General features: G+C 47.0%; 1 protein-coding gene across 2 annotated transcripts in view; it reads right to left on the reverse strand.

The window, feature by feature from the left end:
- UMODL1 (uromodulin like 1) overlaps positions 1 to 23,164 on the reverse strand; it is a 71,112-nt gene that overhangs the window by 34,032 nt on the left and 13,916 nt on the right. For both annotated transcript variants that reach the window (XM_008052858.2, XM_008052857.2), the window contains exons 4-7: positions 22,718 to 22,839; positions 17,383 to 17,569; positions 15,428 to 15,568; positions 2,056 to 2,310 (exon numbers count right to left, since the gene is read on the reverse strand). In XM_008052858.2, the coding sequence (XP_008051049.1) occupies positions 2,056 to 2,310; positions 15,428 to 15,568; positions 17,383 to 17,569; positions 22,718 to 22,839 (705 nt within the window). The remainder of the gene's footprint in view (positions 1 to 2,055; positions 2,311 to 15,427; positions 15,569 to 17,382; positions 17,570 to 22,717; positions 22,840 to 23,164) is intronic.

The following is a 23,164-nucleotide window of genomic DNA, read 5'->3' on the forward strand; positions in this document are numbered from 1 at the left end:
AGGTGAAGATTGTGGCGAGCCACAATTGTGCCTCCAGCCTGGATGACACTGCACTTCAGCCTGGGCAACAGAGTGAGACCCCAACTCAAAAAAAGAGAGGGGCTCACAGGCAAACTGTTTGCAATACAGAGAAGGGAAGAAAATCAAGGTCAGAGAAAGGAATGAACTGGTAATTCAGAAGCCTTCTGGAATCTTCTAAATTATCTCTACCCGGCACGGGGATGTACGTATCTTTTCCTGAGGGCCCAGGTGGGGATGCAGCTACCAAGTCTAGATGCTGCAGTCTAGCGGGTGGTTGTATAAATATATCCACCTCTCAGGCCTCAGTTTTCCTAACGGGAAAAGAGTGCTTTTTTTTGCTTAATCTCTGAACTACTCTAAAAATAGAATGAGGAGATGAGGCAGCATCTGCTTGGAAGTAGAAGCTTCGTGCAAAGTCAAGGGCTTGTGTTTTGCATGACTGGGGTCCTTAGGGGCCCTGTGGATGCCCGCACTGGGTGCTGTGCTGAAGTAGCACAGGATCTGTCCCAGCTCAGTTCATAAAGGGTTTAAGGCAGAGTCTCAGAAAGCCTGCTCCATCCATCATTCATTCTCTGCCACCAGTCACTGTCATCAGCACTAACCTCTGAGTGTGAGACAGACCCCAACATGGTCTTTCACAGAGCGGTCCCTGTGCTCTGCTGACTGCTGAGACACTGAGCCTGGAGCCCCCAGCCTGCTCTCCAGCAGGGACACACACATTGAGAACCCAGGACCAGAAAGGAGCACCCCAACACTCATACCCACAGTCGCAGAGGCAAGCTTGAGGGAAAACCTCCACCACCAGGCTAACTGGACTGAATGTTTACACCACCTGGTACCAGGCTAGGGTAGAAGAAGATATAGGCAGTGCCAAGTGAGTTTCCTCGGGGAGAGCAAGATGGGTCCCACCAGCTGCCTTCCTGATACCAGAGTTCTGAGTTCATGCATGTGTCATGTTTGTTTGGAGGAAGAAACATTCCCTCTTGGCACACGTGCGGTGGGCATTGCGTTAGCTCTTACATGTCACATGCATCATGCAGGAAACGAGGTGTGACAACTAATGCAATGCTCAACTCTGGGTATGGGAAGTTACAGAGCCTCAGCCCCATGGGGGGAAGTATGGCAAGGTTTTGACATGCCTGCTGAGGGTTGCCACCTTCTACCTTTTATTTGTTTATCATTTTTGTAGAGACAAGGTCTCACTGTGTAGTCCAGACCGGTCTCAAACTCCTGGGCTCAAGTAATCCTCCCACCTTGGCCTCCTGAATAGCTGGGATTACAGGCATGCACCACTGCACCCAGCTAATTATCACTTTTTGTGCAGGGTCTCACGATGTTGCCCAAGCTGGTCTCGAACTCCTAGGCTCAAGCAATCCTCTTGCCTCGGCCTCCCAAAGCTCTGGGACAAAGGCATGAGCTATGCACCCAGTCATTCTGCTTTATTATTATTCTTTTATTTCAATCTATTTGATGCTTTATTGGCGCTTCAGAGCTCATATGTTGTCTCCTCAGAAGTCAGAGTGAGGACGAGATTCAGGGAAGAAAGGGAGCCTGTGAAGCCACCAATGGGCCCATGCAAGGTCCCAGTGAACCATGGGCTTGCTTGGAGGGCCTGGAGGACATGTGGGGCTGGATCAATGACTTCTCATGCCCCAGAGTCTCACTCTGTTGCCCAGAACGGAGTGCAGTGGCACGCTCATGGCCATCACAGTCTCAACTTGCTGGGCTCAGGGGATTCTTCTGCCTCAGCCTTCCAAGTAGCTGAAACCATAGGCATGTGCCACCACACTCAGTTAATTTTTTGATTTATTGTTGAGACAGTCTCACCATGTTGCCCAGGCTGGTTTTGAACCCCTGAACTCAGACAACACTCTTGCCTCCCCCTCCCAACGTGCTGGGAGTACAGGCTTGAGCCACTGAGCCCGGCTCATGCCATGATTTATAGAAAGTACAAGGTGAAGCACAAGGGCCCACAGAAGTGGGTTAGAGAGACAAATTCACAAGCTAGCATGGCTCTCTGATTGGTGGCCTTACCAGTTTTGATGGTCAGCATGGCAGAGACATGGGCCCCACACCCCTGGTAGCTGATCTCCACTTTGTACAGCACTCCAGCCTCCAGCCCAGACACCACCATGGCCAGGTCCCAGGTCCTGGTGCTCCTGATTAACTCTTTGCCCCTGTAAACCTGGACAAGGAACGTGCGGCTCTGGGTAGAGTTTAAACTCCAGGACACTTGAAAACTGCTGCTGGTAACATTGAGGACCATGTAGTCACTGATTGGAGGACAATCTGTGGAAGCACAGAATGAGGAAGGGGTGCAAAGCATCAGAGAGGACAGCTCTATCTCTGAAGCAGGTGACACAGTCCTGTCTCAGTTTAGTTCTCACCTATGTGAGGATCAAGTTGGCCGATGCAGTATAGTACATGCTTTTTTAGCAATTATGAATTAAACCCATTAATTCAAAAAAGAAGTATCAACCTTTTCCTTCTTGAGACTTCTGCAATATTGGAAGGTCATTTCAGATGGCATTCGAGGATGGGGTATGCAAGATGACATGGAGAAGCAAAAAGAGGTCTGAGGTTGAAATTTCAGCCCTTCTCTCATGGAGCCAAGTTGGAGGGCTGACTAGGCCACATGTGTCTCAATCTACCCAGAGTAACACTGCAATGTGTGGGGTATGGTGGGCATGCCTTGTCTAGTCACAGTAACTCAAGCATACACTGGGAATGACCCTATGGTAAATGTGTTCCTTGGGAAATGTATGTTGAGTGTTCTGAGGGATGGACTCCTAGGAAATCCAGCCTGGATGTTTATGCCATACCTGTAAAGAATATCTGAGCCCTGGCCTATTCCTTGGGACTCTGGGTACATAAGGTACCAAGGCCCTTTGTTTTAAGATAGGTGGAGACTACTAAGTGGAGGTTACTCTGTGAAAATTACTCTATAACCTGCATGCTTGCCACACACAGGAAAGGGGTTTTTGTCCTATCCAGCAGGCCGCCCCTGGATGCCTGGTGTATAAATCTCCAGTAAACCCTATGTCTCCCCACTGTCTCTGGGTCTTTTATTCAGGTTCTCAGAGACTATGCTGTCTGACCCTGATGGTCTTACTGTGGGGGGGGGGGGGGGGGTGAGTCCTGCATGACATGTGACCTTATTTGTGACCAGAGAGCCAAAACAATCTTTCTGGAGGCCCGTCGACAGAATCATTGTACAGGAAACATTTGGAAAATGGCCACCCCAGGGTGATGTTTCTATGTTGCATCTGCAAATACTGCCTGGTCGCAATCACAGGGTCCTCGGCTGCTCTGACTAATGACGGGCACTTGATCATTTGCACAAGAACTCTTACCTTGGTCTGATTCATCACGCTGAAATTATGACCCCAGGGAAGCAGGACTCAGGGCAGGCTGAGTGTCCTTTATAGCCCTTTATAAATGTTGTCCTATTGAAATCCATGCTTCAGGGAGCAAAACTTGAATGTACCAACCTATATATATTCTAGAACTCAAATAGAATTAAAGCTCTTTTAAGAGTGAAAAAAATTCCGACTCTCCAGCAGGTACAGGACAGCATGAATTATATAAAAAATAGATGGCCCTCAGTCCAGGCACCAAATTTTTCACATCAGACTTTCAGTTCTATAAAAACAAGCAATGAGGAATGCTTTTAAAATACCTTTTGCAAAACCATCATAAAGAAAAAATAATTTTGCTCGGCATACTGGTTCACGCCTATAATTCCAGCACTTTGGGAGGTAGAGGTGAGAGGATTGCCTGAACACATGGGTTCGAGACAGCCTGGGCAATTTGGCGAGACCTCATCTCCACAATAAGTAAAAAACATAGCTGGGTGTGGTGGTGTATGCCTGTAGTTCCAGCTACTTGGAAGGCTAAGACCAAAGGATCACCTGAGCTCAGCAGGTTGAGGCTGCAGTAGCTGTGAGTGTGTCCCTGCAATCTAGCCTGGGTGACAGAGTGAGACTCTGGCAGAAAGAAAGAAAAAAAGAAAGAAAGAAAGAGAGAGAGAGAGAGTGGGAGGGAGGGAGGGAGGGAGGGAGGGAAAGAAAGAAAATTTTAAAATGTGTGGTTTTCCAAAGCCTGTGATGTAAGGATTCATAGGATATATGCTTTCTAGTATCAACAAAAAATTCCGTGTTTGCAAGCACATGCATCTGCTTTCTCTCAATTAAAAAAAAAAACCCACAAAAAAACAATCCAATCCAATTCATTTCCCTTTTTGCCTTGGCTGCCAAGAGGCTCAGAATCAAATTTAGTGACCCATCATAGTCATGCAACATAGCACTGCTGTCTCCTTCTTTTGATCTAAGCACTGGGCTGCCTTTTATGAGTTGTGGTCCCCTGTGGATGTGTATCTCTCCATGGTGAGCCCTGTTGGACCCACCTCACAGTAGGCTGGTATAAATGGCTGAAATTTGGATAGGACTTACTTAGATAGGATCAGTAACATCTATCCAAATTCTGGCTGTATCCTAATAACACTTCTAAGGTGAGGAGGCAGCAGAGAATGTATCTTTTAAAAGACATATCCATACTCTTTACTGAATTATGCAGCATTTTTCTGCATATTGGTAACAGGAATAGACATAGTCACAGCTGTTCATTTGTTATGATGTTTTCCTTTGTGGTAAGAAAAGTAAAACATACTTTAGCTGAAGGCGGCCCCAAGCTTGGAACCTGAGACTGCGGGTCACACCCCTGTCTCCAGGGTCACTGGAATCCTGGAATCAAAAACACCTTCGAACAACCACACAGCTTGTGAGTCTGTTCCTGGGGAACATATGCCTCACTGAAAAAGGAAGGAAGGGCTACAATTTTTTTCTAAAAATCTGCTGAAAGTGCCGACTGTTCTATTTTAGGATAGTCAAGACACAGCACCAAGCATTTTTTATCCACATCAGTGGAGGATGATGTGACAATACTACACCTCGCAAATAGGCCAGCGGGGGGCTGAGAGCTGTCCTGGCAGCCTGAGAGCAGCCCTTGCCACATTCAGGGCTGTGACCCTGTCTCCTTGTTGCCATACAGAAACAAAACAACACAATGGACAGATGTCCTACCCATACTATGGGCCATTTAAAAGCACATTCTGCTGGGCACAGTGGCTCACAACTATAATCCCAGCACTTTGGGAGGCCAAGGCAAGAGGATTGCCTGAGTCCAAGAGTTCAGAATTCGCCTGGGCAACATGGTCAGAACTCATCACTACAAAAAAAAATCAAAAAAATTAGCTGGGTATGGTGGCACATACCTGTAGTCTCAGCTAACTTGGAAGCCTGAGGCACGAGGATCACCTGGGCCCAAGAGGTTGAGGCTGTGGTGGCCATGAGTGTCACTGCACTCCAGCCTGGGTGACAGAGTGAGACTCTGACTCAAAACAAACAAACAAACAAAAATAACAACATATTCTGTGAAGAGTGCTTCTTAGCCGAGTGGAATTAAAAGGGTACCCAAGAGTATCTCAAAAGCACACAGAGGCCTGGTGCTAGGAAGCAGGCTAAAACAGTATCAAGACCGGCAACGCACGTATTGCCTCTTTTGATAACATATATTTGCTCTTTAAATTAAGATGCCAATGAGTCCTTGGACTGAGGAACTGCATACCTGGCATTCAATGCCATGAAGCCCTTGGAGGCATCCACAGAAGCTGCTGTCAGTGGTTTCTGCAGCTAAGAGAGACTGAGAGCATCTGGAGAAAGAGAATCCTTTCCAATCCAAAGAAATGCAACTACCTGAAGATAATGCTCCCACTGAACACACGTGTGGCTCATCCTCCAGTTGATGACTTTGAGGCACTTGAAATTGTTCATATTTGACCAGTTTTGATCAATGGCATCAACAATTTTATATAGCTTAACATTTACCGAGCACCTACAGTAATCTCCCTACATTTGAACAAGTTCTGTTCTGAAGTGTTCTGCAGCACATTTGTATGTCCAACAAAATTAAGCCTAAGTGCCCAACTAACACAATTGGCTATATAGTACTATACTTTAATAAGTATATAATACTTTTCACAAATAATACATAGAAAACAAATAGTACTGTACTGTACACAAAAACACAACCACCTGTAGAGGATGTACACATGTAATAATGTACTCCAGACATGTGAACTCACTTACATGATTGGACATGCAAATGAACATTCACATTTTGAAAGTTCTCAGCTTGAAGGTTCATATGTAGGGGACTTACTGAATTATGCACCTAGCACTGAGGAAACAACTATGAATTATTCATCATAACATCCAAACCAGCAGGATCAACATTGTAGCAACAGTAGGAATTCACAGGAAGCTATGAATTAACTCTCTGCCATGTGCCCAAAAAATGACATGCCATGTGCCCATGAAGTCTCCCTACCCCCAAAAATGACATCCATGTCAAGAACCACCCAGGCCACCAGCAACATGGTTACAGCTAACATTTCCTGGGTGCTGTGTGCATCACACGTGGTATCCTGTTCAGTCCTTACAAAAACATCAGGCAGGTAATAGGTTCTTCTAAGATCTCCATTTTACAGAGGACGAAACTGAGGCCTACAACAGTCAAGCACGTAGTAAATGGCGATGCAGAATGACAACGAATGATGAAGTTCACTTGCTGTCCCCCTAAGCTATCCTCCCACTGGTCGTGGGCTGAAGAATAACCTTCAACCATGTCAGGCCCTAATTCCTGGAAATTGTCAATGTGACTTTATTTGGAAAAAGGGTCTTTGTAGGTGGGATAAAGAATCTCGGGATGGAAAGACTATCCTGGATTTTTTCAGGTTGATCCTAAATGTAATCACAAATATAATCTCTCTTTATGAGAGAGAATCAGAGGGGATTTACACACACACAAGAGATGCCACAGAGAGATGATGAAGATGCTGACCCCTAACCCATGTTATATGATGCAGCCACAAGTCAAGGAACATTGGCAGCCACCAGAAGACAGAAGAGATGAGGAATGGATTCCCCCAGAGCCTCCAGAGGTATCCAGCCCTGCCGAACCTTGATTCGGGAACAGTGACACCTATTTCAGATTTCTGGGCTTCAAAACTGTGACAAAATATGTTTCTGTTGTTTTAAGCTTCCTAGTTGATTGTGATTTACTAGAGAAGTTCCAAGACACTCACATACCTCCTTTCATTAGTTTTCAAGGCAACCATCCTTCTGGCTGGACAGAGCAACTTCCCAGAGAACTTTCCTTTCCTTCCTTCCTTCTCTTCCTTCCTTTCTTCCTTCCTTCCTTCCTTCCTTCCTTCCTTCCTTCCTTCCTTCCTTCCTCCCTCCCTCCCTCTCTCTCTCTTTCTTTTTGAGTCTCACTCTGTTGCAGTGGCACAATCACAGCTCACCACACTGCACCTCAACCTCCTTGGGCTCAGGCAATTCTTCTGGCTCAGCCTCCCAAGTAGCTGGGACTAGCGGTGTGTGCCACCACACCCAGCTGATTTTTCAATTTATTATAGAAATGAGGTCTCACCATTTTACCCACGCTGACCTTAAATTCATGGGCTCAAGCAATCCTCTCACCTTGGCCTCCCCAAATACTGAGATTACAGGCGTAAGCCACCACGCTTGGCTAAGAACTTTTCTTGGTGTTGTAAAATCAACCAATTCTGAACATGCTAAGGGTAATCTCTTTTCTGTAGGATAGATCTTGGGTCTCTAGGAGGCTTCCAGCTAGTAAGATCATGTCAGAGGAGTTAGGATGACCTTGAATACAGTTCCATGCCTTCATAAAACAGAACACGTTCCTGGAACATGAGGTACAATATTTCTCATGATTTTTGGTCTGTGCAAGAATCCAGCTGCCTGTGTGTCATTAATTGGGTGACTCATTTCATCAGAAAAGTATCTGAAATTTGTGCTGTATTTTCCAAGGACTTGTACCTCCAAGCCATTCCAACAGATTGCTCATTTATATTAGCTTCTAAATTTAAAACACATGCTGTTTCCCATAGCAATATGCAATCAGAATTCACTCTAAATTTCTGATCTGGAAAAGCAGGGCTTGTCTGTTCTGCCCTTTTGGAAGGGAAACCAGGACTGCATCGCTTTCCCTGTTTGAGCTCAGCTGTCATTCGAGCACCCTTTGTCCTGATACAACCTGGCACCTCATCACGCCGGGTATCATGGCAGAGTTTGACCCACAACAAGCCTAACTGAAAATAGAGCCTAATACTTTTTTAGATTACTGTCTGGAGCAAAAATAACTGTATTATAAGCTTCATATTCTCACTAAAGGAGCAAGGTTCTCCCCACAGGGGTCACAGGACAGGAACTCAATAGGTGGTTCTATGCCAGGCTTAGTGGGGACACTTTGGTGTGCAGGAAGGACAGAGTTCTAATCAGATCCCCAAAGTCACTGACTGCCAGGTAAAGGAGGGCTTTGTTGTGGAGCTGAGTTGGAGGTTACCTTTTTTTTTTTTTTTTTGATGTAAACTCCTGGAGACCCTAGGAATGGCCACCACTCAAATTTCTCTTTTTATGCATTGATTCAACAAATATTTGTAGCATGCCTGCTGTTAGCCAAGTACCAGGAACTCATTTGCCAGTGAATAGAAGACAAGGCCCCTCTCTCCATGAAGCATCATTCTGATAGGAGGTGGAACATTCTGGTGAGAGAGACATGACCCTGGATGGACCCCTCCCTAGCCACAGCTGACTCTAAGAACCAGCTCACTTCCTCTACCCCCTCACCCTCAGTACAGTGAGAAGAGTCAGTAAATAAGGACTTTAGGCCAGGCATGGTGGCTCATGCCTGTAATACCAGCACTTTGGGAAGCCAAGGTGAAAGAATCACTTGAGGCCAGGAGTTCAAGACTAGCCTGAGCAACATAGTGAGACCCCCGTCTTTACAAAAATGGTTTTTAAAAATTAGCTGGGCACAGTGGCATGTTCCTGTATCTCCATCTACTCAAGAGGCTGAGGCGAAAGTATTGCATGGGCTCAGGACATTGAGGCTGCAGTGAGCTATGATCATGCCATTTTACTCCAGCCTGGGCAGCAGAGTGAGACTCTGTCACTTAAATTTAAAAGAAAGAAAGAAACTTAGGGCACATGTGACAAACAGCAGCCCCAGGCAGACAGTGGTACAGCAGATCTGAAAGGGGGACTACTAAACCATTCACACTCTCAAGGATGTCTCCGCCAGAGTGCTCCTAGGAAAGATGACCACAGGAAAGTAGCAGACAGGGAGCAATTAACAGCCTGGGCCCTGTCCATCTGTAGAGAACCAGTTTTGCCTCAATTTTCTCTTCTGAAAAGTGAGTTGAAAAAGAATAGTTGCCTCATGGGGTTGTTCTAACAATTAAATGAGGTGATATCATAAAAGCTCAGAACAGAGCCCAGGGCATGTGAAGCACCAAGCAACTCCTAGCTGTGGTTTTATTATGAATAAAGACAGGGCCCTCATTGTTAAGTCTCTTTAAAAGAAAAAGAACATGCAAATCATTTGGGGGGTTTTTTGTTTTTGTTTTTTGAGTCACAGGGTCTCACTCTGTCACCCAGGCTGGAGTACAGTGGCACAACCCTGGATCACTGCAGCCTTGACCTCCTGGGGTTAGGCAATCCTTCCACCTTGGCCTCCCAAGTAGCTGGAACGTACCACCACACCCGGCTAACTTTTTTACTTTTTTGTAAAGATGAAGTCTCACTATGTTGTCCAGGCTGGTCTTGAACTACTGGGCTCAAGCAATCCTCCCTCCTTGGCCTCCCAAAGTGCTGGGATTACAGGTATGTGCCACCACACCCAGCCCCATAGCAAGATTTAAACAAGGTAAGGAAACCATTATATAAGGGAAAAACCCGGAAGGGAACAGAGAATAATAAAAACAATTTTCTTGGGCCCCCATGGCTGGAGGTGACTTATCCTTTCGCTATGGCTAGAATGTTGTGAAAGTAATAAATCAGATTCCAGAATGACAAAAGAGAACAGCTCAGTGGCTAGACACAATCAGTGTGTCTGCCACCTAGGGTAAAGTATTTGAGAGGCGGTACCAAGTCCATCTAAGCCCTGTCCCCGCAACACACAGCAACCATGAAGTTGGAGGAATGACTGTGCCATGGCTTGCTGACTGTGGGAGACACAGTCCACTCTGAGTCTGGGCCCTTCTGCCACCCCTCACTGCAGCGCACACCCACTGTGCCTGGGCGGCGGCCTGCACTCTACTAGCCCCGGCCTGGGGAGCCCCTTATCTGCCCAGCAGATGTGCCTGTCCCCCATATCACTAGCGCCCTGCTCTTGGGGACCTTGCCTGCTCTGCTGTATTGTGTCTCCCATGACCTCCGCCCCATCCTGCCTTGCCTCATGTCAGCTAGAATTGGGATCAGCAGCTACAATATAATAGAAAATCCTACACAACAGGGACATAACCCTCTCAGGGTCTCCCTCACACAGAGAATGTCTGTGGTACTCAGCCCTGGGTCCAGCCTCAGGCCCAGTCTCCTGCACCATCTCTACTGCTTCAGGCAGAGTTCAGCCTCATCCTCGAGGTCACCATGGGGCTCAGTCACTCCGTTCCTGTGCCTAGAGCGGGGTCCATACCCGTTAAGCAGACTTCATCAATCCCTTTAAATGCTCCACTGAATCTTCTGGCTAGGACCGAGTCATGTGGCCACCTCATCTGCTAAAAAATCCAGTGGACATTGTGTTACTGGGGAAGGAGACAGTGGATTTGGGGTCTTTGCCACGACTCCTCTAGCCTATTCTCTCCCCAACAGCCAGAGTCTACCTGAGACAAGGATTCCAGTGTCTATTTGGGAATCCTGGGGAGTGAGGAGGGACACAGGAGGGAAAGCAGCCAGTGAGGGTATACTGTTGAGACGGTGGCCACAGTGGATTATTGGCACATGACCCCTTGGGGAAGGTGGGGACGACGCCATTCATAGTTCTATCTCTCAAGGATGAAGGAACAAGAAACCAACTCCAAGCATCCTTGGTGATGACTTTGGGGAACAAGGAGCTGCCAGTGCAAGTGGGGGTTTGGTCAGGGAAACTCACCGGAAGGAGTGGGAGGGGCCAGTGAGGCTGCACATTGCAAAGGCTCACGTTTTGACAAGTGTTTCTCAATAGAATGGGTTTGCTCTGCCACCCTATATACTGTAGGCATTTGGACACATTCTGTGAAGGGCACCCATGACTTTACCAGATACCAAGGGGTCCAGGCACAGTAACAAGGGAAGAGCCTCACTCCAGAGCTGACACATGTCACAGAAAATCCAAAAGATAAGACATGTTGATACCTCAGGGATGCAATCAGCAGACCTCAAACCATGGGAGCTTGCCTGGGACAAGGAAGACAGAGTCCCCAACAGTCCAAAAAGCAAAAAGAGAGATGGATGGAAAATGTCTAAAATAAAAAGCAAAATTGACCAGGCACGGTGGCTCATGCCTGTAATCCCAACACTTTGGGAGGCCGAAGCAAGAGGCTTGCTTGAGCCCAGGAGTTCACAACCAACGTGGGGAACATGGTGAGATCCTGTCTCTACAAAATAAAAAATAAAAAAATTAGACAGGTGTGGTGGTGCACACCTGTAGTCTCAGCTACTTGGGAGGCTGAGGTGGAAGGGTCACCTGAGCCCAGGAGGTTGAGGCTGTGGTAAGCTGTGATCGTGTCACTGTACTCCAGGCTGGGCACTAAAGTGAGATCCTAAATCAAAAAATAATAATAATAAAATAAAGAGTAAAATAACTTAAAAGATACCATAACTAACTGGTGGACTCAATTTATTTTTTTTATTAGGGAAATATTGTATATATTTTAAGTAGGATAAACCATGTTATAAAGAATTATGCATAACACATTTTGTGAAATATAAAACAACATATTAGCAAAGAAAAAATGCTATAGAATACATATGAACTCTGTGGTGGAACCAATTTAAATTCCAATTTAAACAAACTTAAAAATACACACACACACACACACACACACACACAAACATGCACACACAATAATTATGAGATAATGAGACATTTTCACAAACTAACTATTTGATGATCTTAAGGAATGGTTGTTTTGGTTTTCTAAGGAGTGGTAATGGTGTTATGGTTTCTGTTTTGTGTTTTAGTACTCTTAGGGGAACATTCTGAAATACAGAAGTTCCAGTGAAGAATATGATGATAGAGATTTTGGAATAAACTGGGATGTGGGGAGAGCAGACAGGGCCAAAGATGGCCCCAAGGGGACAATTGCTATGATCCACTACACTCTTCTCTGTTTTGAGTGTTGCCAACTTTCTGTAGTGAAAGGTACCAGCCCTGTGACCTTCCTATACCTGCATGCTGTGCCTCTGAGGCCTTGAGCCAAATCCTGAGATTTGTATCCTGTGGCTGTTGTAACAAATGACCACAAACTTCAGTGACTTTAAACAACACGCATTTATTCTCTAATCGTTCTGGGGGTCAGAAGTATCAAATCGAGGCGTGGGTAAGGTGGCCTTTCTCCTGGAGGGCCTGGGAGCAGCCGTTTCTCACCTCCTAGTGGTTCTAGGACCACCAGCTCTCCCCGACTTGGGGCCTCTCCCTCCTTCAAAGCCAGCAGTGCCTTCTCCCCTCTGACTCTGCTTCCATCCTCAAATCTTCTGTCTCTGCCTCTTACTCGCCTACCTCCCTGTTACAAGGACCTTTGTGATTATTATACAAAAGTCTGCCTGGAATATCTAGAATAATCTCCCCATCTCAATATCTTTAGCTTAGTCCCATCTTCAAAGTCCCTTTTGCCATATAAGTACCGTAAAATATCCTTTTGCCATGGTTTAGGCCAGAGATGTCTTTGGGGCCATCATTCAACCCAGTACACTCCTGCTTTTCCTTTAACTGCTGGTTCCTGAGATGGCCACTCACTCCACACAGGTCTCCTTCCAGAGGTCATCAGTCCAAGGCACTGGCCCCAGCCACAGTGCCTGACAGTACACGGGGCCCCACCGTACTCCAGCGCTCTCCGTGACATTTAGCAGCCTAATCACCCCCTCCCCATTTCCTACTCCTCCCTGAAATGTGAGTTTCCTGGGAGCAGGGGCTCTCTGGGATACTGTAGAATCCCAGTTAGAAAGAAGGTACCTGGCATTGAAGTGCTGCATGAGGGAGTGAGGGGGTGAATGCTAAGATGGCCCTCACCACCACCTGGAAGGACAACATCCTGCCATGCAAGGGAGATTCTGTCTCCTGCTCCCTCCACAGCAGCCAGGTCCTTCAGCCAGCTGAGCAGCTGTACATACAGCCTTGCTGGCCCACTCAGACTTGCAGCCTGCGGGCACCGTGAGGCCATGGGAGCAGCCGCTAGGGAGGCCCTGCAGGGAGGCAGGAAAAAGGGAGTCCACAGCGGTGTTCCAGAGGACAGTTGGGCTCTAGGATGCCTCCATCAGACAGGATTCGCTTTGGCATCACCTATCTTGTGAAAGACTCACCTGGGAGTCCACATCCTCCCTCCAGGTCTGCTAAGCCTCTTCACAGTAAGACTTCCAGAAAGGATTCCCTGTCCTCTGTTCTTTCTCTCCTCCAGTTATTCCCTTAATCCTTGCTGAGAGCTCCTTCCCCACTACTCTCTCAAGAGGCCGCCATGGTCCCCCAGAGTTCACATGGCCACTTTCCCACATCCTGGTACCCACACTTGTCCCTCCCCTGAGTGCTCTACAGTTTACCACTTGGCTTACTGAGCCCTTTTATTTTTTATTTTGAGTCAGGGTCTCACTCTGTCACCCAGACTGGAATGCTGTAACATGATCACAGCTCACTGCAGCCTCAGCCTCCTGGGTGGCTGGGGCTACAGTTGCACACCATCACACCTGGCTAATTTTTTATTTTTTTGTAGAAACAAAGTCTTGCTATGTTGCCCAGACTGATCTCAAACTCCTGGGCTCAAACAATCTTCCCACCTTGGCCTGTCAAAGTGCTAGGATTACAGGCATGAGTTACTGGCCTGGCCCTGAGCTGTCTCTTAGCTTCGCTGCCTGCCCCTCTGCTGTTTCCCACCTCACTCCTCCTCTGTAGCCTCTCCTCCTATGCTCCCCTCTCACAGCTGGAATCTCTCTGCCACAGTTCCACAGTCCCCCTCCCTTCTCTCAGTCATGCCCATAGTTTAAACACCACTTAGATGTGACAAACCCAGAATGCCACGTGCAGCCCAGCCCTCACCACAGGCCCCAGCTTCTCCTGCCTCACTCAGCCAGTATCCCTGCATCTCCACCCAATGTCAACTCCATCTCAGTGCTCTCCATGATTATCAGTGATGATCATAATGACCCTGGGCTTCACCATGCCCAACTACTTGAGAAGCTAAGGTGGAAGGATTGCCTAAGCCCAGAAGTCTTAGGCTGTGGTGGCCATGATCATGCCACTGCACTCCAGCTTGGGTGACAGAGTGAGAGACCCTGACTCAAAAAAAAAGATAAAGTACGCAGTTACTTCTTACTCAAAGCCCCTTGATGGCAGAAGCCAACCCCACATGCCAGCCCCTGGCATAACCCCAGGGCTCCCTGCCTCCCCCTCATCCCTCTCCCAACTGGAATAGAGTCAGGTACTCCATTCTCGGTGTTTCCAGCTCCCAACATGTTCTTTTGTTATCTAGGTTGACAGCACTGGCTTACTGCTGTGGGCTCCCAGTACAGGCATTAATCTTACCCCTTTCACTTGCCAAGATGTCTCCGCTTAATCCAGCAGTCCCCAACCTTTTTGGCATCGGGGACTAGTTTCATGGAAGACAATTTTTCACAGACTGGAAACGCCTTGGAGATGATTCAAGCACATTACATTTATTGTGTACCTTATTTCTATCATTCTTATATTGTAATATATAATGAAGTATATAGCATCACCACCTCAGCTCCATCTCAGATTATCAGGCATCAGATTCTCATAAAGAGCGTGCAACCTAGATCCCTCATATGGGCAGTTCACTATAGGGTTCACGCTTCTATGAGAATCTGATGCCACCGCTGATCTGACAGAAGGCAGAGCTCAAGCAGTAATGTGGGTGATGGGGAGCGATTGTAAATACAGATGAAGCTTCACTCACTGCCCTGCTGCTCACTCACCTCCTGCTGTGTAGCCTGGTTCCTAACAGGCTATGGACCAGTACCCATCCCCTGATACCTGTCAGCCAGGGACCCCTGACTTAATCAATTAAACAGTCAAAGATTATTATCTGCTCAGGCAGATAATAACCAACATCAAACACAGAAAATGGTACATAAACATTTCCCAAATCAAAGAATGAAGGCAAGAACAGCCCACTGTAAGACCAGGAATGACTGAGAAAATCGAGTGACCATTCTATGCCTGTGAGCCAGGCAGCCCCTCTCAGCAAGAAGAACCCCTGAGGCCAACAGACCATCCATCCTTAAAAGGATTCCTTGAGCCATCCCCACACCATCCAGGAGAGCCCAGCCTTTACCTTCACACATGTTGTTCAGCCGCTGGGGACCCAAGGCCCGCGATGCCTGGTGACAGATGCACTGATATGAGCCCTCCAGGTTTGCACATGGCCCCTGTGCAGAGCAGGCATTGAGTTCCTCGTAGGCACATTCGTTTACATCTATTGAAAGGGAGAGTGGGCACAGATGCTCAGCAGAGGCACGACCACCATCTTACCATCCTCATCAACTTCCACACAAATGTCCTCTGTGAATTCCTGCCACGGATTTGTGCCACGTGAGCTGAGAGAGTGCATTGGGCGGTGATCCCGGGGCGGGAACCATGGAAGTCCTGTCTTAGAGAGAGAGCCGTCATCGTACAATCAATGGCCCACGTCCAGGCAGGACATGCTGCCCGCTCACCTTGTAGCCTCTCGTGCCCCAGATAGCTTCTATTGCCTAAGGCAAATTTTCTCAGGCTGGACTGAGTCTAAGAGGTCAGGTAGGGGCCCAAACATCCTACCCCAAGAGCAAGTCAAATGAATGGCAGTTTTCTCCACTGAGTAAGAAACCCAGAGCTGTCCCGAGGCTGGGCTGCCACTTCCAGGCAGAAGACACTTCACACAGACCGGTCTCAGACATGGTCACTGGGTCATTCTACATAAGCACAGACATGGATAAGCTCACATGTTACTCATAAAACATCAACCACTAACCAACACCCCAACCCCATCAAAATGAGTGATGATTAGTTCATTACCAGTTACAGCTTATCTTCACTCAATTTTTTTCCCTCCCTGAAGCTAAGATGTACTGAGACACCCAATTGTAGGATGGCTCCCACTTTCCGACAGCATCCAACCTAGAGCAAGAATCCCACCTCTTCTGGGCCTCCCCAAACCACCCGACCAACACCTGACTTCTATAGTAGGTTCTTTCCAACAACCTCTTACTGAGAAACCCCACGGTTCCCACAGCATGATTCTCCCACGCTGCCTCGAGTAATACACCCAACTTGTTCACCTGCAGACGTGTTCCTGCAAGCCCTGGCTGAAGGACACTGATGGAACAGACAAGATGAGACTCTTGCTTACTGGCAGCAGAACAACACAGCTTGGCTTACAAGAACATTTATGAATCTGGAGGAAAATGAAAGCAGCCACTGGAGCTTTCACTGGGCTCCAAACCCTGACGCTGTTACATGCCACCTTCAAGCTCATAGAGGCAACTTCACCAAGAGCAACCACCCTCCCACACAGCCTGGGGAGCAGCACACGTGGCTGCCTGCCTCTGGCTTGGGGAAAGAACATTGGACTGGATCCCAGCCACTTGCCTGCACGCTGTCTGGCTGCTTTCCTGCTACAGCAGCAGAGCTGAGTAGTTGGGACAGAGACCACATTGGTCCACAAAGCCAAAAAATATTTACTATCTGGCCCTTTTTAGAAAAAGTTTGCCAACCCCTGACATAGACCAGGGGGAAAAAAAAGCACGTCTTCCAGAAACAAGGCCATATCTATGTGCTTTACCAAGAACAAGTTCAACTTTGTACAGATTTTGCTGAAAGAGACTTCTAGGTATGAGAGTGTCCCTGATGAGGTTGGACAGTGGGGAGGAGGGAATTTTAGGACCTCAAAGAACTGAAGGTTCGCTCTGATATCTGTACTCCAGCACAAGCTAGGATGGTGGGACAAGCAGGCCTAGAAAGGAAGGAGATGAGAGATGTGGACAAGAAATGGAGGGAAGGAAAGAGCATGGGGGACATGGGGCAATATGAGCTCTCATCATCTGTGCTTGGGGCCTAGTCGTTTAAAGGATGATCTTGAGATGGGTCAAACTGCCTCCACGCCCACAGGAGTAACTTGAACCAGTTATTCCTGAACTGAAATCGTCTTTGTGGGATGAAGGGCTAGTCTGGGCTTGGAGTCTGCCTTCCACTTTGGCTTTTAGGCCCTCCCCGGCCGCCTCCCTGTAAACTAGGACTGAGAGGAAGCACCACCTTGCACCTGGACGTTGATCACTTCATAGACCCGTTTCATAATGTCGTCCAGTTTGGCAGAGATGTTGGCTATGGGCAAGGGCTGCAGCAGGCCCAGCAGCAGCCACGACACCGTGGTGGAGGTGTCCCTGCCAACCGAGTGCAGGTGGTGGACGCTGGAGTCCAGTGGTTGCAGGGCACTGGTGACCTGTGAAACCAAAATCAGGCATCACATGGAGGAAGCGTGTCCCCATCAGACAGACAAGGAGATGGAGGTCTACAGAAGTTGAAATGAATTGTACACACACCATCAGTTACACCAAAAATAACCACTACAATATTTTTGTCTGTCATCTTCCCAATAAAAATCCTGCAAACCAGATTTACAAATACTTTTACACCACCAGTTGTTGTGAGCTGAATTGTGTCCCCCAAAATCCACATGTTTAAGTCCTAACTTCCAGCACCTCAGAATGTGACCTTATTTGGAGATAGGGTCAGTGCAGATATAATGAGTTGAAGTGAGGCCATATGGCTGGTGTCCTTAGGAAAAGGAGAAATGTGGACATAGAGACAGACATGTACAGGGGGTGACATGAAGACCCAGAGAAAATGTCATGCAAGCCAAGGCGAGAGGCCTGGAGCCCTCAGAAGCCTCAGAGGAACCAGTCATGCTGACATCTTGACTTCTACATTTCCAGTTTCCAGAACTGTGAAAGAATAAATTTCTGTCATTTTAAGTCTCATATTAAATGGTCCTTTGTGATGGTGGCCCCAGAACAATCAATTACATGGGGATCCTCTGTCTCCCACTGCTGCTGAGACCAAAGATCTCTTGCAGCTGATGACAGAGAGAATTTGAGAATTAGAGCTCAAAAGCCATGGTCTCATGTTATACATGTCTGTGTTTGTTGGGGTTTTTTTGTTGGTTTTGTTTTTTTCCCTGAGGTTTCATGATCCCTTTTCTCATTTCATATGAATTCTTTCTTTTTTTGTATTGAATTGGAGTCTCACTCTGTTGCCCAGGCTGGAGACTCACGGCCACCACAACTTCAATCTGGTGAGCTCTGGCAATCCTTCCGCCTCAGTCTTTCAAGTAGCTGGAACCACACATGTGTGCCACCAGGCCCAGCTATTTTTTTTTTTTAGAGAGATGAGGTCACCAAGTTATCCAGGCTGGTCTCAAACCCCTGGGCTCAGGCAACACTCTCATTTCTGCCTTCCAAAGTGCTGGGGCAATAGGCATGAGCCACTGTGCCTGGCATAAATTATTTTATTTCAACCTAACATCTTGAAATCTCAACCCTTGAGAAGCCAGGCAGATCATCAACTACATAGCCAGACAAGTGTCACCAAGACAGAATTTGCCAACTGACCTCAGATCTCTATTGGGAATTCCAAAGGAGGCTGGGAGAGCTGGAATCCTCCGAGGCGTACTGAACCCCTTCCCGGGAGGAGATGCAGCTGGTCATTTAGAAGGTAGAATAGAGAGCCAGCCCCAGCCCCATCAGTCCCCTTGCCTAGCAGCGAGAACAAGCCTTGGAGCCCAGCACAGCCGCAGTCAGAATCATGTACTGAGTGGGTGTGCTCCTACATGGAGGTCATGGTCTTGGGGGGAAAACAGGCAGCACACAGCAATGCTTAAAGTACCAACAACCACAGCATCTCAGACCCCACACACATCAGGGACCATTTAAAGTTGTTTACATGTACTATTTAAACCTGCAGCCACTGCCTCAGGTAGGACTATAATTAGCTCTATTTAACAGAGAAGGTATCTAAGGCACTGAGAGGTTAAGTAAATTGCCTAGGTCTCACAACTGATGCATAGCAACACTGGGGCCAGGCAGTGTGGCTTCAGAGCCTAGTTCTTACCAGCCAATTGGGCAGCCCCTTCAACAAGCTAAGAGGAAGCAGAAACCACTCCCAGCTGGGGAAGATAAAGAGGTTTCTGGGCAAAGCTGAGGCTGCAGACTGTCTCTCAACCAGTGTCACTGGACAGAGGCCTAAAGCAAGGTGAGTCTGTGTGCCATCACCTCCAGCCAGCTTAGTTTAAAGACTGAGGGACCCAACCCTGGGCCTGACGCTGTGACACCCAGGCACACAAAGGACACACCCATGAGATCAGAAGGGCAGGCAGGACCAGCTGCATAAGGTGCAGAATGAAGTGTTTTGGTTTTTTGGGGTTTTTTTTTTTGAGTTGGAGTCTCACTGTCGCCCAGACTGGAGTGCAGTGGCTGCTCCCGGCCACTGCAGCCTCGACCTGCTGGGCTCTGGCGATCCTTCCGCCTCAGCCTTCCAAGTAGCTAGAACTACAGGCACACGCTACCATGCCCAGCTAATTTTTTTTTTTAAATTTATTGTAGAGATGAGGTCTCGCCTGCCCAGGTGGGGTCTAGAACCCGCGGGCTCAGGCAATCCACTCACCTCAGCCACCTAAAGGCGTGAGATTACAGGCTAAGCCACCGAACCCGGCAGAATGAAGTGTTATGAAACACCTGTTTCAAAAGTGTTAAGCGTTTCCAGATGCAATGGCAGAGTGCTCAACCAAGCAGGAGTCCTGTCAACAGCTGACCCTGAGATCAGATCACTGCCAGGGAAGGCCCCCTTGGGGGATGCAATGCCCTATCCACACTGGGATTCCAAAGACTGATGGGAAGACTTCCTGGTTGGAAATTGCTGCTCGCATGTCCAAAAGTGTGAGACTTGTCATCAATGAATCTCAGTCAGGGGTATTCTGTCCCCAGGGAACAGTGGGCAATGTCTGGGGACATTTTAAGTTGTCACTACTGGGGGTTGTTCCTGACATCTTGTGTGTAGAAGCCCTGCCTGCCCCCGAGAGCCCTCCAGCCCAGTCAGGCCGCAGGAGAGAACCCTAGGTTACAAGTTCCCAGCTCAGCCCTTTCGAGGATGGTGCGGAATTCCATAAAACAGGAGCTAAATTCTAGGGATTTGGGAACGAGGTTTGGGAGGGCAGAGCTCAGAGCTTAGGCCATCTTTTACTGGGACACTCTTATTTATGCAACAGATTGTCACAAGATTAGGGATTTGTGTTCTATACCACAACAAGGTAGGCCTTACAAGAGTATGCACATTAAAGCTCATCAAACTATGCACTTCAATTGTATACCGTTTTGTTGCATGTAAATTATACCTCTTTGTCGTTGTTTTTCTTTTTTGTTTGTTTTCAGAGATGGGATCTCGCTCTGTGGCCCAGGCTGGAATGTAGTAGTGTAATCATAGCTCACTGCAGCTCGAACTCCTGGGTTCAAGTGATCCTCCCACCTCAGCCCCCCCAAGTAACTGTAACTACAGGTGCGTACCACCATGCCCGCCTAATTTTTTTCTTCTTTGTAGAAGACGGATCTCTCTTTGTTGCCCAGGCTGGTCTCCAACTCCTGGCTTCAAATAGTCCCCCTCTCAGCTTCCCAAAGTACGAGGACTACAAGTGTGAGCCATCATTCTTGGTCTGATACTGATTTTTTTTTTAAGAATTCAATTTGGCTGCATCAAACTTCAAAATTTCTGTGCACCAAAGGAAACATTTAATAGAATAAAAATGCCACCTAAGAAATTGGGGGAAATATTTGCAAATCACATATTTGACAAGAGTTAATATCAGAGTATATAAGCAAGTTCTAAAACTCAACAAAAACAAAAAGTAAATAACTATTTAAAAATAGCTAGCCAGGTGTAATAGTTCATGCCTGTAACTTTGGGAGGCCGAGGTGGGAGGATTGCTTGAGCCCAGAAATTTGAGACCAGCCTGGGCAACAGAGTGAGACCTCATCTCTACAAAAAAATTGCTGGGTGTAGTGGCATGTGCCTGTAGTCCCAGCTACTCAGAGGAATGAGGAGGGAGGATCACCTGCACCCAGGAGTTCTACGCTGTGATGAGTCACGATTGTGCCACTGCACTCCAGTCTGGGTGACTGAGTGAGATCCTGACTCAAAAAAAAAAGACAAAGAATTAAACTGACATTTCCCCAAAGAAGTTATACGAATGACCAACAGGTATTGGAAAGGATGCTCGAAATCACTTATTTTTAGAACAACGCAAAGGAAAATCCACGAGTTATCACCTCACACCCACTAGAAGGGCTATTAGCAAAACAAAAGGAAATCTGGTCAAGGATGTGGAGAAATCAGGATCCTTATGGACTGTTGGTGGGGAAAAATGATGCCACCACTATGAAAACGCCAAGGAGAGTTCACAAAAAACTAAAAATAAATTGATCTTATGTCCAGCAACCCCACCTCTGGGAACCTAGTCAAAGCATGCAACACAGGACCTGGAAGATATATATTCACACACCCATGTTCCTCGAATTCGTTACAAAACCAAATGAAGCAACCCAGATGTCCCTTGAGTGACATGCAAATTTTTCAAATGTGACAAGTTACATACAATGGAATATGATTCAGCCTTAAAAAGAAAATCTTGTCATGTTCTACGATAACAATAAACCTTGACAATATTATGTTAAATGAAATAAGTCAGTAACAAAGTGACAAACAGTATATGATTTCACTTACATGAGATATCTTACATAATCAAACTCATAGAAACAAAAATGTAGATGGGTGTTTGTCAAGGTCTGGGGAGAGGGTGAAATGGGCAGTCGTTACTGAACAGGTATTGAGTTTTAGTTTTGCAAGGTGTAAAAGCTCTAGAGATCTTTTGCAAAACAATGTGAATATACTTCACACATCTGAACTATAGACTTAAAAAAATTTAAGACTGTACATATTGTTATGTCTTTATCACAATTAAAATTTTAAAAGAATAAAATAATAACAATAAATAAAATAGTAAAATAAAAAATAATAATGAAAAACAATAAGTGTATTGAACTGTACACTTTTTTAAAAATCAGAATCTCACTCTGTCACTCATGCTAGAGTGCAGTGGCATGCTCTCAGACATGGCAGCCTCTTGACCTGCTATGTTCAGGCCATCCTTCTGCCTCAGCCTTCCAAGTAGCTAGAACCACAAGCAGGTGCCATCACGCTTGGTTAAATTTTTTTATTTATTGTAGAAATGAGGTCTCTCCAAGTTGCCTGGGCTGGTCTTGAACCCATGGGCTCAGGCAATCCTCTCACCTCAGTTTCCCAAAGTGCTGGGATTATAGGTGTGAGCCACTGTGCCTGACCCTATTAATGAAATTTTTGTAAAAGATAAAATAATAATACAAAAAAATTCAAATTTGGTTCAGAGGCAGTCACTCTGAATCCACTAGTGGAACACCCCTCACCGCTCCCCACTCCTCAATTCCCTCCCATGCCCCATACCTGGGTCTGCCCTGGGAGCTGCCTGGAAGGGAACATGCAGGATGCCCCTGTCCTCATCACCTACCAAGGAGTGTAGAAGGCGCATGTGGTTCAGGAGCTTGGGGTCCACTCGCTTGAGTTCCTGGAAGTTCATTTTCACCAGCACAGTGACGTTGTACCAGGAGCTCCCCGGGTGCCTTGCTGGAGCTACACCAGGACAAATGCTGATGAGTTATGGTCTGGGATGGGGCAGGGCCACTGGGGTGGAAGAAGAGAACGGGAGGCCTGGAAGGCAGGAGGCTGCATTCTGCACGTACCTTCCTGCACAAAGATACCTGCAGCAGGGAACTGGTAAGGACATCCCAGTTGCCTGCCCCTCAGTCCTCTCCCTCCTGATGTCCATGAAGACCACTGGCCCCTGTCCAGTGGCAGGCTGCGCCTGGTCAGAAGGCCAAGGACCCACAGTGGTGGGCTTTTCCTTTAAAAGAAGCAGTTAGGATGTAAATACATCCTATAGACTTCATTATAGTAT

The sequence above is a fragment of the Carlito syrichta genome, unplaced genomic scaffold (assembly GCF_000164805.1).
Source record: "Carlito syrichta isolate Samal-C Ts95f unplaced genomic scaffold, Tarsius_syrichta-2.0.1 Scaffold287598, whole genome shotgun sequence".
NCBI lineage: Eukaryota > Metazoa > Chordata > Mammalia > Primates > Tarsiidae > Carlito > Carlito syrichta.